A 19000-nucleotide genomic window follows, 5' to 3' on the forward strand; every position below is an offset into this window, starting at 1 on the left:
CAATGGTAGATGCTGTGCACCGAGGCTCTGTAGTCTGCAGCAGAGGCAGGGATGGTGTGGCAGCTAGGGTTCTGTGATCTGTCAATCAGCAAGGTAAGCTACCAGACCTGGGCATGGGGGAGCCGGTGGGGTTTTCTCCAACCTGAGGCTGGCACATTACTACATAGGATGTTGGGTGGATTAAATGAGATAAAGCACGTGAAGTACTTGGTAGAGTGTTTGGCACAAAGTAGGTTCTCAGTAAATGTGAGCTCTTCTTATACCACATGACCATACATGTCCTCTCTGAATATAAGATTGATAGAGGTCCTTTTCTCTGTAAATTGTTTAACTTTTTTTTTTTTTCTTTTTGAGAGAGTGTGCATGAGCAGGAGAGGGGCAGAGAGAGATAGAGGGAGAGAGAATCTCAAGCAGGCTCCATACTCAGTGTGGACCCCAACATGGCCTCAATCCCATGACCCTGGGATCATGACCTGAGCTGAAATTAAGAGTCAGATGCCCAACCACCTGAACCACCCAGAAGCCTTGACTGTTTCACTTCTAGGAGAGAGAAAATGATTTGGATTCTAAAACCTTTTTTTTAGAGGCAGCTGGGATGATTAAAAGCAATTTCGCCCACTCTGCTGATGATCCCAGTTTGTTTGTTTTTTAATTTTTAAAGAAATATTTATTTTTGAGAGAGAGAGAGAGAGAGGCAGACAGAGTGCGAGTGGGAGAGGAGCAGAGAGAAGGAGACACAGAATTCAAAACAGGCTCCAGGCTCTGAGCTGTCAGCACAGAGCCTAACGCAAGGCTCGAACCCACGGACTGGACCGTGAGATCATGACCTGAGCCGAAGTCGGACACTTAACCAACTGAGCCACCCAGGCACTCCCCGGCCCCCACCCCCCCGCCCGTATCTGTTTTTTATGTTGCCACTTAGAGGTAGCAATGCCCTTTATCTCTTATATAGAAACAGTAGGTGACTCTGGCAAGGGTCCCAATTATGACTCGATCTTTTGTCAGAGGATCAAGGCAGAGAACTTTGGAGACCTCTGGAAGATGTGGGCCTGGATTGAAATGCCAGCTTATTGGAATAGCACTTAGCACTGCTAATAGCACATTGTAGATGCTCTGCCTGCTTGGGTTCGTCTTTTACTGCTTTTGTTTGCTTAGATTTTTACCATTTATAAAAGTTGGGGCAGACAGGTTATTCCCTTTGCACGTGTGGTATGTGTGTGTATATATGTGCACGTGAGTAATTTCATCTTTTAAAAAGTCATTAATTTCTTTTTATAGTTATTTATTAAATGTTTCCTTTGTGGATGGAAAAGGGTCATTGACAACTATATTTCTTGAGCATTTAGTATTTTTTAGACACTTCTTTTAAAGCATTTTAAACATACTATCTTCTATAAAACTCATAATTACCCTGCTAGGTAGGTGCTATGATTATTCCCATTTCACAGATGAGAAAATTGAGGCACAGAAGATCAGTCACATAGGTAGTCAGTGAGCTAGCTTGGATTTAAACCTGTGTGGTCTGGCTTTACAGGTTCCTTTCTCAGCCTCTCTACTGCCAGTTCTGATGGTGTTAGACTTATTTGGAAATAATTCTCATTTCTGAGTTTTAGAAGCTAGATCCAGAAGCATTGAATGATCACTCTTTAGTCTGTCTGAGAATACCAGGTTGGTGAGGCTATGGCTCATTGATTCTCTTGATGAATGGGGTAGTATTTATAACTGGCCATAGAACAGCCTTGGGACACATTTAATGGATGCTGTCAGCAGGTAGAGGTGGTGATGGGCATAGGATGCCAAGGCTTTGAGTCCCTCCCAGGCAGCCTTTCTTAAGATTTAAACCCTGATGCCCAATGGTACCTGTTGCATGTAAAGAGTTAACGTCTCTCCTAGGCGTCTATACTGGTACTGTATAAGTACTGTCCTTGGCAGAACTGAGCAAGTAATTAATTCTTGGTCTTCTGTGGTTCAAGTGCAGATCCCCATTTGACAAAATGCTGCCTAGAGATCCTTTCATTTTCATTTTCCTAGGATCATTTTAAAACCTTAGCAACACCAATTAGATAAGAAACAAACTCTTGTTTCAAATATTTTCACCAAGTGTTTTCAGAAGTTAACATACTTTTTTTTTTTTTTTTTTAAAGATGAATAAGCTCTTCTAGTAGTCTTGCTTACTTTGTCCAATTATTGCTGCCCCGCAACAATTCTTCAGGCCAGCAACAATTTTTGACTTAATGGTGTGAGTTGTTATTAGAAATTCAGGCTGAAACACAGTGATTAGTAAAGAACTTGAAAGTGTTTATATTTGACTGATGACCTAGAGAGTGTCACTCTAAATGAGAAAGAATGGAGGCATTGTATTTTTCTACCAACACAGAGTTCTAGGGGTCATAAAATAACATACCATAATCAGGAGGGTTTAAAATGTTAATTATCAGATACTTCTCACTAGAAATAGTTTTAAAAATAAAGTTAAAAAAGGTTTTGTGCCTAATTATGTGGCTGGACTAATGGATGTGGTGGCACTTTCAGTACTGTAATCACAGTTCGTACTATTTCAAGATCATGCAACGGGGTTTGTCTCTATTTAAGCATTTCAAATTACGATCTTGCTCATTAAATACGTTAAAGGTTGATTAGAATTGTCTGATTTAATCAGCCAAGGCAAGCCCTTTTCATAAAAAAAAACCCCAACTTTTGTGAGTGATTATATTAAAAAAGTCTTCATGGCATTTTAAGTATTATTATTATTATTATTTTTTTTACAAAAGCAAATATACACTCTAGATAAAAAATTTTGAACATAGAGGAAAATTACAAGGATGAAAAAGGAAATCGCCCCAGGATCTCACCATCTAGACATAATTGTTTTTTAACAGTTGCCTTTTTGACAGCAAGAATGAAACTTATCTTATTGTCTCAATTTGAGTTCCGCTAAAAGCAGACCCTGAACTAAGGATTTCAGAACAAGGTAGGGCTCTCAGAAGCAACCAGTAAGGGTGTGGAGGATGCAGAATGGGGTAAGGCAAGGAACTGAGCGAGGGTGGGATTTGGGCTGAAAGGCCTCAAATACCCTGGTTCCAGGAGGGGTGCTGGAGTACTAATTGGACCCCAACTATTGTGTCCCCTTGAGGTAAAGAGCCTCCCATGCCTGTCATTCCCTGGCTTTGGGCTGTGGCGGTGGGGATGTACAATTTGTGGGTAACTCTGTCTGCTCTCTGTGTGGCAAAGTGGTGCCAATGCCCAGAATACTATCTGAGGGTGGCAAGGATGAGCCATTAGCAGAAAAGCATTCAGGTGGTGGGGGTTGGGCACACAGAATTCATAAAGGGGATTCAGCAGTTTCTGTCACTCCTGTTTTTGCAAGGAGCCAGTAGATAATAAATACATTGGTATTGAAAGATATTGTAGGGGCATTAACAGTAAGTAAGCATTTTGCTTTCCTGTGCATGAAAGCTTATGCTGCTGATCATAAAGTTATTAATGTCTATTGCTTCAGTTCCCTGTTGCAGAAATTAAGGCACAGCTGGTAGGCACCCTGGCCTAGGACCAGTGCCCATTCTCAAGGTTAGGTGCCCCCCCAGTATGGCCTGGATGAGAATGGAACATAGCTGTGATGGAGAGTGAAGGTGCACAGGTAGCTGGCTGTATTCTCACATCTTAAGTCCCATTTTAAGATGGGAGAAAAGCAAGAGATCTGGATATCTTGGGACAGATAAAAAAAAAGAATGGCAAGGAGGACAAAAAGAAGACACTGCAAGGAACATTGGAAGCAGGACTGTTGGGGCTGAAAATCATGAGACAGGAGAGGAAACCATGGTGCAAATTTTCCAAATGGTGGATGAGTCGTTTAGAAATTAAATTTATATTTGATGTTTAGAGTTTTGTTTAGGTTCATAGTTAGGAGTAGATGTGCTTGATGAAATGGTTTCCTGCGAAACCAGTGGACCGTGGGGCCACTGGAATGCTAGTGTCTCAGAAATGGAAACCTCTGTATCACCCCCATCTCTCCTGGCTAGCCAGCTCCATCCCATTCCCTCATTTATTTTGAGAAGTACCTTTTGGTCTTAAGTGAGACTCCTTTTCTCAAGCTGGCTTCTTAGTTGACTTAAATAGCCTCATGGGAAGAGGAGAGAAAAGCTAAACATTCTAGATAAAAGACTCTCAAACCCTTTTTTATAGTAATTAATGGACTAATATTTAGAGTTCACAGTACAACTAAATACAGATGCTAGTAATGCCACCAAAGACAACCTTTGGTGAAATGAGGTCTTAAAGATTCATCAGGTGAATATTTAAAAATCTATTGTAAGTGATTTTACTTACATATAGGGAGAAATCCAATACTCCTCCAACTCTCCATTCAGTTCATTCGTACTTGGATACCTTGGCTCTTGTCTATTTCCTCTGCCAGGAAAGTCTCCTCTTCCCCATTTCTTTATTCATCTTTGGCATCTTCCTTATAATTTCTTCCCACTTAAGCAGTAGCATTCTCCCATGACACATCATCATACCCTTTTTAGGACTTACTGTACTGCATAATAGTTAAGAGAGTTTTTTTGTTTTGTTTTGGGGTTTTTTTGCCCCCCTCCTTCCTGTATTCAGACTAGGAACTCCTCAAGGGCAAGGGAGAGGTCTTAAATTATCTTTGCGTTAATGGTTTGTGTGATCCAGGAGCACTGAAACTACCTCATAGCAGCCTATGAGAGCTCATTGTTCATAACTTCCCGACTCCAGTCAGTGATACTATGTTGTTAATTCAAAATTGGTCGTCATCGCGGTATTCATATCACAGAAATCAGCAAACCATACAAAGTAAGGCTCCCCCATTCATCAGCCCATTGTGAACTTCCCAGCAATACCACTGTAGAGTGACCTTCTGCTACATAGAAGATACTCAAAACTTATTTGTTGAAGTTGAGGCTGTGTAGACCTAGAAAAAGAAATGTGCCTTCTCTTCCAGGAGTGTCATCCTGGAAGTTCTGTTTGCGACTTTGTCATTATTGTGGAATTCCTAGAAGTACTATTACTTACTGAAAGTTGTTATCACTGCAGGCTGTTAACAATGAGCATTTTATGTCTGTGTCATCAACTAAGAAATGTGAATGTTTTTTTGTTTCCTGATTATTTGGCTTCCAGGGTGGAGTTTTAGTAAAAATTACAGACGCATGCCCTCCTTTGAACTGCTCAGAAAAGGACCACATTCTCCCAGAGAATCAGTGCTGCAGTGTCTGTCGAGGTAAGTGGCTTGGTGGTGGAGCGGTGCTTGGGATGAGGGTGGGGGGCATGAGGGCTTAATGAATAATGTGAAGATCGTAACATGGGTGCAAAACTCTGCTCTGCTATTTGCAAACTTGCGTACCCTATTTACCTTTCTCAGCCATAGTCTGAGCAGTTCTAAACCTGAGGGTAATAATAGTCTGTTTCACAGGACTGCTGGGAGGGTTAAATGCAAAAATGCATAAGTACCTAGCATCATGCTTAGCATGTGATAAATGTTCCATAAGTGACAATTCCTATAAAAAGAATGATAGTTCTTGCAATAATGGTTATTATAACCATTATCATTATTACATTTTCTCATGAGTGGCATTGGTAAGCAGACTGTTGAGCCTTTCCCATGGACCAATTCCTGTATCTAGCAGACAGGGGCTTCTAGTGGATCCTTATTTATAGGATTATATGCAACTTTTTTACTTTTGTGCAAGGAAAAAAGCTTTAGCTAAGTAACACCTAATTGCTAATTCATTCTGGAGCAGAAATTGTTTTGCTTCCTTTTCCTGGAATTTTCTCCTTTCCCAAAATTTGTCCTCTTCAAATTGTGGATCAGCTATCCCTTCATTTCTGAAAGGTCTTGCCCTGGCAGATTTTCTCCTGGATTAGGAGAACCTAAAATTCGTTTAAAATCTTACAAAACAAATCTGGTTAAACTCCTATCTATTTTTTGGAAACTATACCTGTCACACATCTTTCTTCACATTCTCAAATACCCGTGGAGTTGATCCTTTTTGGCTCCCTTTGAAGCTTCTACAGCATAGCAGATTTAGCTCTGGTTACCTTATATTTCACTTTTCTCTCGTTTTTCTCTAGCATAAGAGTTGGCACATATTTAATGTAAAGGGCCACAAAGTAAACATTTTAGGCTTTGTGGGCCAGAAGGTTTCTGTTGTAAATATTCAACTCAGCTGTTTTGCAAAAGTAGCAGAGACAATGGGTAAATAAATGGGTGTGGCTATTCAAATAAAATTTTATTTATAAGAACAGGTGGCAACCTGTAATTTGTTGATCCTCTCCTCTAGCATCTTCTGATCTATAGAAATGTTGTATATTTTATCATGGAGTGTTCAGCTTATGCAGAGATTTCTCTGCTTGGTCTTTAGAAAGTTGTATTTTGGTAAAATTCCTAGGAAAACGTAGTGTGTTGATAGCCAAGAATAGCTAACGATGCCATCAGAAAATCTGCCCTGATTTTTCTGCCTTTTGGAAATAAGCATGTTTGCAGCCAGGACGCTTTAGAAACACCTAAAGATTGACTGGAATTTTCAGAGGGATGCATTTATTGGTAACGGATAGGGTTGTTAGGTAGGTCTTATAATTTAATGCAAAATCCGTTACTTGCTATTTGTTGAAGTGCCAAGTGAGACTCAGTTTATGTAAATCCTTCCTGATTTATGGTTTCATTAGAGCAGAATCATTGATTATCCCACAGAAATTCAAGAGGAATGTCATTGCTCTGACCCAATTTACAATAGACCTCGTGCCCCTGCTTCTGCTAATACTTCTCCAGAAGGCGTGCACGCCTTTACCAGTGAAGATGTTGACAGGTGTGACCTCTCACTGAAAAATAGACTCATTCAAGGCCCCATTGCTGCAACCTGGTGGCTTTTACCAAACCTGACATGACTTTGAGGGAAAAGTGGGAAGCAGGAGTAACACTTCCTAGATTAGATCATAGCTAGGACCAATTTGTGAAATCGGGGCTTTTCTTCCTTCTCCTATCTGCTGCTTTCTGAGGCAGGAAACTACCAGCTTTGTTGGGAGGGGGCTGTTTGCTGATAGTTCTTTCGGAGGTGTCTGTATCAGATAGGGTTATTTATGCTTTTCGACAACTCTGCATTTTGATAGGAATGAGAGAACGTCTTCAGGAAAGATACGGTGGTGAAAGAGTTGAATTGACCCATTTGGATATCTGGATTTTCTTAGGTTTCTCCTCTTGACTCCCACCTCAGCGTTCAGACACTGGAGTGAAGAGAACGTTATGTTAGACAAGGGCCCTTTTCAGCACCATTTACTCTGTACCATGACCTCTGTTGACCCCAAGTAGAGCAGAGCCCAGAACATCCTGCTCGCCTGTCCACATGCTGGGGCTTGCTCTGCACAGCAGAGAATCAGAAAAGGTGCATTTTCCTGTGCAGTGGGTTATTCTCTTTATTATGAAAACACAAAATTTATATGTTGGTTGACAAAAAGGCAACTCAGGAGACCTCTAAGGTCTGCTGTCTCAAACTGTGCTCTCCATGAATTTTATTCCAGATCTCTTAATCCAATTATTTCCCAAGAACATCTTTAGAAGTAGCATAATAGTCTTTCCTAATACCATGGGAAATATTTTTCTCCTTGGATTTATAGTTGTCTTTTACCTTTTCCTCTGTGTTTCCTGTGTCTTGCAAGAAGAGGAGGGGTTGGTTCGTTTCTGTTCTGACAAGACGTGCAAAGCCCAGTGGGCCTCTTCTAAGGCATATTATTCAGTTCTTCACCACTCCCCACCCCACCATCCTTTCCCCTCTCTAAAACAGAAAGTAATGAAAAGGTGACAAACACTCAATTTCTATGTAAAGTAATTTTTACCCTGCATATGGAGAGGCTGTACCATTTGCTTTGTGAATTGAGATTGTCTCCTGACGGGCAGGCAGTAAGTGAGCAGAGAGGCGGGCCTCTGATGACCTGAGATGCGTATTTCAGGGATGACCACAGTGGTGTGATTTCAGCTGTATGGTTTCTGCCACCCTGCTGTTATTGATTACAGAAACTGAAGTGGCTGTAGCCTCTCTCAATACCTCCATGAAGGCCCTTCAATTAGCATATTTATCATCTCTCTCTGTCTTACTGTGGATGTCAGGTCATTAGTCTGAGGAAAATCACCCCATGAGAGCTTATCATTCTTTAGCAATCTGAGTCACAATCTTCCTTGGGTCTGTTTAGGGAATGGAAGTTTTCTGAGGTTTGTCTTCATTAGGCCTCCGATGAGCCGTCCTACCTGAGGAGGTTTAGACTGGGAATTTGAGAAGGCACAGAGAGTGCTCTGTGCTTTCTGACCCCAGTTGGCTGGCTATATGATATGCATAAAGTGCTCTAACTTTTAAAATTGCATTTGTTTTAATGATTATATTTTATGAATTCTTTAAATGTAGGAGATAAGGTAGGTGAAAATACATTCTTACCACATAGAATAATTCTATCACTGTCAGGTCAGTGACTTCGAAGGAAATGATTTTCAGTACCAGATATTCAATAGACTGTATATTTCACATAGGAAATAATGTTGAACCCATTTTGCTGAGTTCTGACCATTTCGCTTGAGTTATAACTTAGTGACATGATTCTGAAACTCATTTTATTCCAGTCATGCCTATTTTCTTATATGGTTACACATTTTGCCTCTGCCCCCCACCCCCTGACTGATCCAGGAGAGAGATGAAGATTTTCACTGAGTTTTTCTTTTTGTGGGAATTAAACCTAAGACCGTAAAGAGTAACAGGCTCTGACTGACTTACGATGTTCATTGTACCAACACAACTGATATCCAGACTCTAGGGGCGTGGCACTTTGTCTCTATAAATCTTGGGCCATGCCACATGCTGTAACGAATTCCTGGGCCCTTTAAAGGGAAATGAAGGTAATCAGCTGAATTGGTGGTTAAAGCCACATGGCTGTTGGTACACCCGGGATGTCCCTAAAGAAGGGACAATAGGACAGTTAGGGAAGATACCTGCCAAAAGACCCAAAGTGATGGACGTTGGCAGGAAGAGGCCATTTTGCAATTGCTGAGGTCCCAAGGTATCCAGTACCACCCAGAACATCCCTGTTCCCCTTTGCAATTTCTCTCTGATGCTTCAGGACAGTTTGTGCCGGCAGTGTGAAATTTCTTTACCTTCCTCATGACGTTAAGGCAATGACTGTAGCAGGAGCCTGACCACTTAAAGTGTGAGCCCATAAGGTGGTGAAGGGGGAGTGGGCCCCGGAGTGACACCGATGCCTGTGCCCGGAAGAAGTAATAAAATTGTGAATGTAACCTCAGCAGAAAAAAGAGTGCCCCTGAATTGGCAGTGGTCTCAGTTAAAGGGGGGCAAAAAGCTACGAACCTTGACTGTGCATCCTCCAGTTGCTCCAGGAAACGACACTGATCATTTGACACATTCCAGAATTCTTGACACACACCTCAGGGTTTTATGCCCCTCATAATTTGGCTCTAATTGTATCTTCAAGGTTGCCAGTGACTTTGGAGGGTTTTTGTGGCTTGTTTAAGATTTTCGGTGTTGGGGAAAAAATTCTTGCCCACATCTGTTCCCAATGTGTTTATCTGTAATTTTAATTCATGCTCACTTGCCTTGTCATCTGGTCTGGACTGAAATGAGTTGAGATTATTTGTACTATTTAAGATTTTATGCCCTCAATTAAATCCTCCCAAACACTCTTGGCATCGTATGATTTTCCCCCCTGGTCTTCCTCGTCATTCTAGTCTCCAGCAGAATTTGTAATTGAAATGGTTTTAGAGAGAGGACTTTAGGGTATTTGAGGTCAAAAGAGGCTCTTGATGAGTGTATCATCTAGCACCTAAATGGAGGAACTGGCAGTTAGCAGCTGGGGCAGGTTCTGTGTGTACTGGTAGATGGAGTCTGATCAAAATCCCTGCAGCCATGGGCTGAAGTGGATCGTAAAGACAGGGCTCTCCGTTTAACTGTTGAGGCTGGGAGCAGAGGGCATTTGAAGAGTACTGTCTCTGGAGTCTGTGACATCTGTGGCCCCAGAAGTGCTGTAGTATATTGGGACCCACAGAGCCTCTGGAAGAGGGCACATTGTCCCAGACAGAAGACTTGAAACTAAGGTCAGGCTTCCTTGGACAAATAGACCGTTAAGTGTTGACTGTTGCAGAGGAAATGGATTGTTCTCTAAGACAGAACCTGTAAGGATCCAGAGCTCAGTCACTAGCGGGCTCATCCTGTTGGCCTAACCATTGTGGACAAGGAGAAAGGAATGTCCTCACCCCCAAGGGCCCAGGCTTCTATGGTGTATGTGTTGGTTGTGGAGTACATGTGGGTGTTCAATTGTCATAAGATATAGTTGGGCCATATCCCTCCTAGCTGGTCCATGGGTGGAGAGATTCCATACCAATGAGGCACATGCAATATACTGTACTTAGTATACCTTAGCCGCTATATAACTGCCAAGGTTCGGCATCAGTGATGTGAGAGGTACTGGCTTTCTAGGATTTGAGTTAAGAGTGCATTTTTACATCATCCAGGTACATCATTTCAGAGGCAACTTGCCTACCTGCTGGGGGGCACATTAGTGGCAGGAGATTGAGGGTAGGAAAAGGTGCTCTATGTGGAATCCAACTTTTATGTTAGAGAAACCATCTTGCCCAAGGATGGTGGCCTATTCGTTCCTTATTGTGGAAGAAGTCACAGTAGCAGATCATAAAGGTACTTGTCCGTTACTGGCTGTAGAAGCCAGAGGTGAAGCAGGATGGGTGGATGGTTTTGGTAAAATTATAAAAGGGTATGGAGTGGGATCTAGAGAGTGGCAGTGCATGTGTGGGGGCTCCTTTTAATAGGTGGGGTTTATCATATGCAGATAAGGCCAATGGCTTTAAAGACAGCAAGTTGTTTGACAGGTGTTATGGTCTTTCACTGACAGCAGAGTTCTAGATACAGGGCCACTAGGCAGAGTCCACATTTTCGATTACTCCCAACTAAAAAAATGTGACCTCAGGGTTTCTGTCACTCCATTAATTTCCTTGAACATGTTATGGGTACATGTGGCTTCATGTGTTTAGAACTCCCATCCTTTGGTCAGCTTCACTCAGCCTTTAAATTGCTTTGGATCTTGTGTTATGACCTTTCTCTGTGATATGCTCTTGAAGCACCTTGTTCTCCATCACATCATCTCCTTCTAATCCGATACTCAGCATCGGTCATTTTTGCTAGAGGGTCAGATGACTAAGAACATCATTATGCTGTTGACAGCATTTTTTAAATTCTATGCCTATTGCCTAGCACAGTGCCTGGGCACCTGCTAAGTGCTCAATAAATACTTGTCAAATGAATGCACGGTGCCTCTCCTGGGAACTAAAACAGGTATTTGAGTAAACGTTGGAACCTGATTTCTGCAGATTATGTGCCTTCCTCTGAGGATCTGCTCATGTTCACCATTTGAACGTGAGCTCCAAGTAGGTTTCACTCAGATTAGTATCTTGTTGAGGGCTGATGTTCTGTTGTGTGATTAAGTTGTTTTACTTCTGACGTAGAGTGTCCAGGCAGCAAGTTGTCAAGGAATGTGTGACCTGGAGAAAGAAACAAAGTTTGTTCTTTTGGTAAAATCGAGGTGTGCCGTGGATTCGAAAATGCTAATGGCTGGTGGAGTCCTGATCTCTTATCATTCCTGGAATGTCCCTTGATGATTAAAATCACGTCTGGGCAGTCATGTGGGGCGGGGTGGAGAGACAGGTGTTAGAATCATATTTGGATTTATATCTCTATTTTACCCATCACTGTTTAGCTATGTAACCACGGAGGAGGTAGTTAACATCTTTGAGCCTTGGTATATTTGTCTTTAAAATACTTTGAATTCTTCTTCTGGAGAACTGAGAGGATTTAGTCATTAACTAAACAAATATTTATTGACGACCTATAATGTGTTGGATATTGCTATGGGCACAAGGTGACCAATCTTTCATAGTCCTTTCCTTTGAAGAAGTGAGCTTCTAATGGGGAGGTAAACATTGAATAAACACAGAAATAAATATACAGTAATTGTGATCACTACTATGAACAAGAATAATAGGATGTATGGAAGAAAATAATGGGGATTTCTTTAGACTTGGGAGACCAGGGAGTCTTTTCTGAAGAGCTTGTGGTTAAGCTGGGACTTAAAGACTGAGTAGAAATTACTCTGGCAGGGGTGTTGTGAGTTGGTGGAACAAGTTCACAAAGACTCTGAATCGGGAGAGGTTGGAACAGTAGAAGAATTAAAAGAAAGACTGATGTGGTTGGAGAGAAATGATGGAGAGAGAGAAAGGGCCTTCTTTGTTGCCACGAGACCAAGTTAAAGATTTTGTATTTCTCGCAAGTAAAATGGAAGCCCTGGGAAGGTTTTTAAGGGGGAGAAGGACACGTTCCAATATGTGTTTTAAAAGGATCCCTTTGTGTATAAAATGGATTAGTGACTGGGCAAAAAGGGCACAGGGAGGCACATGAGGCCCTGTCTATTTGAGAGATGGTAATAGTTTGGAGTACAATGGGCTTTTCTTGTTGTGGAGGAGAAAATGTTATGTTCAGGAGATACATACAACATAAAGTTAATATACACAACCCAGTTTTAGAACATTGATTCTCTGCCCAGTGATGTACAGTTGTAGTAAATTGTAACTTGACCTGAGCAGGCAACTTCTCTTTCTTCTCTCTAGCCCTCACCACTGTTGAGAAGTGTCAGGGTCTCATTTTCGTGGTGTTTTAAAAATTTCCCCTAAGTTTCATTCCAGGATGGTTTTGTTGATTATTTTTTTCTCTAGTCTTTATATTTTAAAGTTAAGGAAGTTGAGATGATTTTGATTGTTAGCAACTTAGGCTTGGGCTGGTAGTTTTGTGGTTTAAACCTAAAAGGTGGAACTCTCAAAAAAGAAAATCTTTTCAGTGGGTTTATCTAGGTGGATGTACTATATTACATGTAAAAGATGTCTGTAAAAATTGACACGGGGTGCCTGGGTGACCCAGTCGGTTAAGTGTCCAACTTTGGCTCAGGTCATGACCTCACGGTCAGTGAGTTCGAGCCCTGCATCAGGCTCTGTGCTGACAGCTCAGAGCCAGGAGCCTGCTTCAGATTCTGTGTCTTCCTCTCTCTTTGCCCTTTCCCTGCTTATGTGCAGTCTCTCTTTCTCTAAAATAAATAAGCCTCAAAAAATTTTTAAAAAGCTACCTTTTAAAAAATTGACTCTATATTTTCAATTTATATTTCCTAATAGCAAAGCACGTGAAGAACAACACGTGGCATTACCATATACTTTTATTATAATTTCACAACTCTGTACCTAGTGATAAAGATTGAATTGTGTTAGAGAAATTGGCCATATATTTGCATCCAGAGAAACATGGTGTACTTCTCTGTATATTTATAGATTCCTTTGTTCCATATCACTTGTACTTAGATATGATATAAATTTAAGTGTTTGAAGTGACTTAGACTCTTGCCATATTAGGAACTTGGGAAGGTTCAGTATTTGAGGGGTCAGGACAAAGATGATTCCCAGTGTTCTGGTTTAGGTGGATAAAGGTGTGGCAGATGGGTATGGAGAGTCTGGGAGCTTGGATTTGGGAAGTAAGATCAAGAGTTTAGTTCTGGCTGGGGGAGTTATGAGTGCCTGCGAGGACATCCAGATGGATTGTCAGGTGGCTGTTGGCTATGATAACCTGTAAAGTGGGGTATGCTGGATAGTCAGTGCTATTTCCTGTGCCCTTACAGAGGACTCTGAGCCTTTATTCTTGTTTCTAGGGAAGGGTAGATATTCTCAACCACGTGCCAGAAATGATAGGGTGCAAGCATTGACCTACACTTAGTTTTGCTAAGAATGGGTGGGCAGAATCTGGGGTTGGGTCCTAAGTGGACCTATTTAGAAACATTTTGTAAGACATAGAAGGGTTGAGATCCATTGAGTGTAAGCATTAGTTGTCTAAACTTCCAAGTATTGAAATTGTATAAGAATTATTTCCTCAGTGTTCTTAACAAGAACTTCAGAGTCAAATCATGATCTTGTCTATGTTAACTTGGATAAAAAAGTGAGTCTCAACCACATTTTCCTAATGTGTGAAGTGAGGATAATAGTGATTTTTAGCAGTGTTAAGGGTTTTGTGAGGTAAGGTGTTTAATATGCTTAGCACTATGTCTGGCATGTTGGAAGAAGTCAATAAATAGCAGTTTTTGTAATTAAGATGTTCTCTGTATTTGGGCCAGTCCTAGTCGAAAGAACTCACTATGTGCTTCTATTATAGGAGAATAATTCTGGAGGCTCAAGTCACTTATTCAAAATAGTCAAGTAAGCACTGCTATAAACATTGGGGTACATGTGCCCCTATGCATTGTCAAATTGGCTTCCATACAACACCCAATGCTCATCCCAAAGAGTGCCCTCCTCATTGCTCATCACCCACTTTCCCCCAACTGTTGATGGGGGGGGGGGAGAGAGGAAAGTGGGTGATGGCATTGAGGAGGGCACTCATTGGGATGAGCACTGGGTGTTTTATGGAAGCCAATTTGACAATAAATTATATTTAAAAAAAAGTCAAGTAAAAGAACTTGAATATTGGGCTGTGTGTGTGTAGTCTACAATCTGGTCACAGCTTCTAATTCTGAAAAAAAAAAAAAAGATTTAAGGAAGAGGGTAACTTTGAGTAGTCTCATGCATCAGACCATGTTGATAACCAGCTGAAGGAAAAATTATACAAGGGCTAGCTAGAGGGCTTGTTAAGAGATTGGAGGTAGAAACTGAAGACTGATACCCAGGAAGGGAAGAATCTGTATCCCAATGTCATGGTATGGAGACACATCAGATAAGAAAGACAAAGTCTTTAGAAGGATTCTGAAATGTGGAGAATTGAGGATTTATGATTTGGCAGCCAACTCTGATCCTGGAGTGGAGTTTAAAGAAAGAGGATGTCCAGCTGGGGGTGGTGAAAGTATCCTAAAACTGGATTGTGGTCATGGCTACACAACTGTGTAAACTGATTAAAAATCATCAAGGTGTATCTTTACAATAGGTGAATTTTATAAGATGTAATTCATACCTCTATAAGGAAGAAAAATGGTAACTAGCAAACCAGTCATATTTGCCTTCCAGTTGGTTAGGAGGGTGGAGGCAATAAATGCCACTATAGATTAATTTATCTGTTCCTTCACTCATTAATTTACCCTCCCATGTTTCTGGCTGGCTGTGTGTCCATCCATCTGTAAGCCATCTATCCAGTTACCCTTGTGGGGGTAACTTTGGTTGAGAGAAATAAATCATACCTAGATCCTAGACTTTGAAGATGTTAGTGTGATTGAAGATAGGATATTTTGTTACAAATATTTGGTATTGGGGTGTCTGGTATTGGGGTAACTGAGTAACCCAGACAGTTAAGTAAACTCAGTTAAGCATCTGACTTCAGATCAAGTCATGATCTCATTGTTTGTGAGTCTGAGCCCTGCATAGGGCTCTCTGCTGTCAGCATGGAGCCTGCTCAGATCCTCTGTCCCCCTCTCTTTGTGCCCTTCCCCCCTTCTCAGAAATAAACAAGCATTAAAAAAATACGTGAAATTACTTCACAGAAAATAGATATATTGAGGATGAGAAGAAACCTAAATTGTAATCCATTTGTGTCTTCATGTGTAAAAGGATATCTTCTTAATATTTTGGATGTCGGAATGCTTAGGAATTTGTTGCTTTGGGGAGGGCAGTGAAATAACATGGCAATGGATAACCTTGGCCTCAGACTCTGGCTTCTGGCTCTGTGTACCTTCCATAATTAACTTCTCCAAACTCCATCCGCTGAATCTATAAAGTACAAATAGTAATTTCAGTTTCGTAGGGTTGTTAATAGAATTACATGGGATAATGCATGTAAAAACACTTAGCTGAGTGCCTACCATTTGTGTTAATAATTATTATTATTACATTTCTGCCAGATTATTTGACATTCACCAACTGTATCCTTCTTCCTCACGGGGTTAGAGTCCCATTCCTTTTTCTAGGATTTGTGCCCACCCCTTCTCATGTTTCTACCTGGGATGAACTCAAGGTCAAGTTTTGCATCATCTAGAAGTGATTTCTCCTTCTCTGAAACACTGATTATTTGTACTATTCACATCTCACTTCACATAGATTGCCTTGTATTTATACTACCCCTGTATTTGGCTTGTCTCCCTTTAGTTTGTAATTTCCTTGCTGGCAGAGACTATGTCTCAAACATCTTTACTTTTCTCTCAGAAGCTTGCATGGGTGCTTCAGTCCACAGAAATGGATGCCCCATAAATATTGATTATTCACTCCTGCAGGAAGGCAAGCAGATAGTGAATAAATACTGCTTGAAAGGAGGCCTGGATTAGTTAATTAAACACATGCTTTTGGCACAGTGGTCAGGCCCAGCCAAAGTAGATTTGACATTAAGATTGGTTTGTCCCATGGGCCCTTCATTGTCCTTGAAAATACAATTTACCCAACTTTCTGCATTGTGAATTGACGTGGCATATGCTTGATAGAGATGCATTGGGATATCAACATTGTCTGAGTGGCTTTTTTCCTGCCTGTCAAATGCATGCAGAAGGAAAAGGACAGTTGCAGTCTCCTGGAAAAAAAGAGAAAAGAAACAAAGAATACATGTCATAATGGATGCACATGTGACCTTGGGTCGAACTTCACAATGAAAGAAAACGTGACAACTTAATTATTGATCAATTCTGACATGGGGAGGAAAGTGTAGCCCCTTTATCTGGCACTGAGCTAAGATGTCTGAAAATGGTCCCTTTGGTAGCAAAATCTCAAGTCTTTTTATTTGTAATGGTTATTGTAAGCCTTTAAAGCCCTAGTAGCAGTGTTTTTGACTGACAGAGGTGGTAGGTTTCCAGCAAGTTAAGTTTTTGCTCTCATTTTGATTGGGGCAGTTAACAGGTTATAAGTAGTGAGGCTGAGTCTGATACTATCTATGGATCCACTCTCTGATGTCCTGAGGAACAGCTACATCTTTCACTTTGTATCTTGAAGTTTTGTTGTCTGAGAGGGTATAGCATATGGTGAAAAGTACATAGGCCTTGGAGTTCACCAGACCTAATTTAGAACCCTGGCATCTCCATCCTCTGTCTACTAGCTAGATAATAGTTTAATCTTCTCCTTCCTTATCTAGAAGTGGAGGAGAACAGTGTTACTAAGTTACTTTGAACTGTAGTTGTTGTTGTCAACATTATCATAATCCTTCTCATCTTTGTGGCTAACATTTGTTGACCTCTTCATATGTACCAAGGATTGTTCTAAGTGTGCTACATGGAGTAGCCAGTTTAACTCATTAATTCATGTGTATTAGGAAGTGTAATGCCATGCATTATATTATATTGTAGGTGTGTGAATCTTATTTAATAATAGTATCTTTTAAAATTCTGTTTCAAAGGAAAAAAAAAGTTACAGAATGCCATCACCAAAATGATTTAAGCTTGGAGTTTATAAAATTCAATGAGTTTTATCTTGGTTAAAGCCAGAAGCTATTGTTCACATGATAAATATGCAAAATATAAAAGCAGAGCTATTTTGGTTGAATCCAGGGTGGGGGACTTGAGCCCTACCTGACCACTCATTTGTGCCCCAGGCTCTGAGCAATAGTTTCAAAATCACTGATGTTGTCCCTTCCCAGTGTACCTGTCTAGGTAGGTGAAGTGATTTATTGTGCTTGTGGCTGCAGAACCTGTGTTAGAATTGAAATCTCCTGCCTCCAAGAACCATTCTTGTCTATGAGACCACAATATGTGATCTAGCAATATAGTTCACTGAAATGTACTGAGTTCAAGTTGATAAAGCACATTCATAACCTTATTGTATTTGAACTTTTGTGGTAGGAATAACATATTCCTCCTAGTTCACCTAAAAACGCTGCACCATAAATATCCCCAAATTTGGTGGAGTTGGCAATAAGGGGAAAAATCAGAGACCAGAAATACTGAAAAAAGTGATTCCATCGAGATAAGCAAGAACACTGGAGTTGGGATTTGCGACGAGGACGATGTCTAATCCCTGGTGGTAGAATCTGCCTCTAATAGACACTGCCAACAGATGGGAGACAAAGTCTGGGGCTTGTGTGAGATGCATAAATCAAGAACCTTGAGGGGAGAATCCTCGTTGGGTGGCTAGGAGAAACCTCCTTTGCAAAAGGAGACTGATCTATCAGTCTTGACTCTAGATAAGGGGGTATGGAGGAGAAAAGATAGCATTCCTGAAAGCTTAGGGCCTGAATTTATTCTACCTGTGTGGCTCAATCATCATGTCCCAAAGCAAAATACAAAGTGTTGTTGGGTTGATGGTTCCTTTGGGAACCTGAAGGAATCAAACACAAACCTTCACTGAAGAAATGCCATTTTATTTATTTATTTAAAAAAATTTTTTTTTTTTTAACGTTTATTTGTTTTTGAGACAGAGAGAGACAGAGCATGAACGGGGGAGGGTCAGAGAGAGAGGGAGACACAGATTCTGAAACATGAAGAAATGCCATTTTAAACCCCAAATCTCAATTCCCACAGATTAAATTATAAAAAAATATGTGCTCACAAACTGAGGAATCACTGAAAACAAGAATCACTGAAAACAAGTCATGCACAATACTTAGCGAAACCACAAACCACAAAATCAGATGTACAAAAACTGAAGATCCTGGAATTATTGATGTAAGACAAACGTGTCTCGTGCTTTTTTAAAAAAGGAAATTAAGCAGCACCTGGGTGGCTCAGTCAGTTAAGCGTACACCTTCAGTTCAGGTCATGATATCCTGGTCCATGAGTTCAAACCCTGCATTGGGCTCTGTGCTGACAGCTCAGAGCCTTGGAACCTGCTTCAGATTCTGTCTCCCTCTCTCTCTTCCCCTCCCCCACTTGGATTCTGTCTCTCTCTTTGAAATAAATGTTAAAAAATAAAAGCTCTTCAAAAAAATAAAAAAGGAAATTAAAAGATAAAAAAGGGACTGTGGGATTTGACCAAGGAGACAAAATAAGA

At 40.8% G+C, this 19000-nt stretch overlaps 1 protein-coding gene across 3 annotated transcripts in view; it reads left to right on the forward strand.

Annotated features, from left to right (window-relative positions):
* Positions 1 to 19000, forward strand: part of NELL1 (neural EGFL like 1) — an 885592-nt gene that overhangs the window by 212792 nt on the left and 653800 nt on the right. For all 3 annotated transcript variants that reach the window (XM_042959041.1, XM_042959043.1, XM_042959042.1), the window contains exon 11: positions 5140 to 5239. In XM_042959041.1, coding sequence (XP_042814975.1) covers positions 5140 to 5239 — 100 coding nt within the window. The remainder of the gene's footprint in view (positions 1 to 5139; positions 5240 to 19000) is intronic.

The sequence above is a fragment of the Panthera tigris genome, chromosome D1 (genome assembly GCF_018350195.1).
Source record: "Panthera tigris isolate Pti1 chromosome D1, P.tigris_Pti1_mat1.1, whole genome shotgun sequence".
Classification (NCBI taxonomy): domain Eukaryota; kingdom Metazoa; phylum Chordata; class Mammalia; order Carnivora; family Felidae; genus Panthera; species Panthera tigris.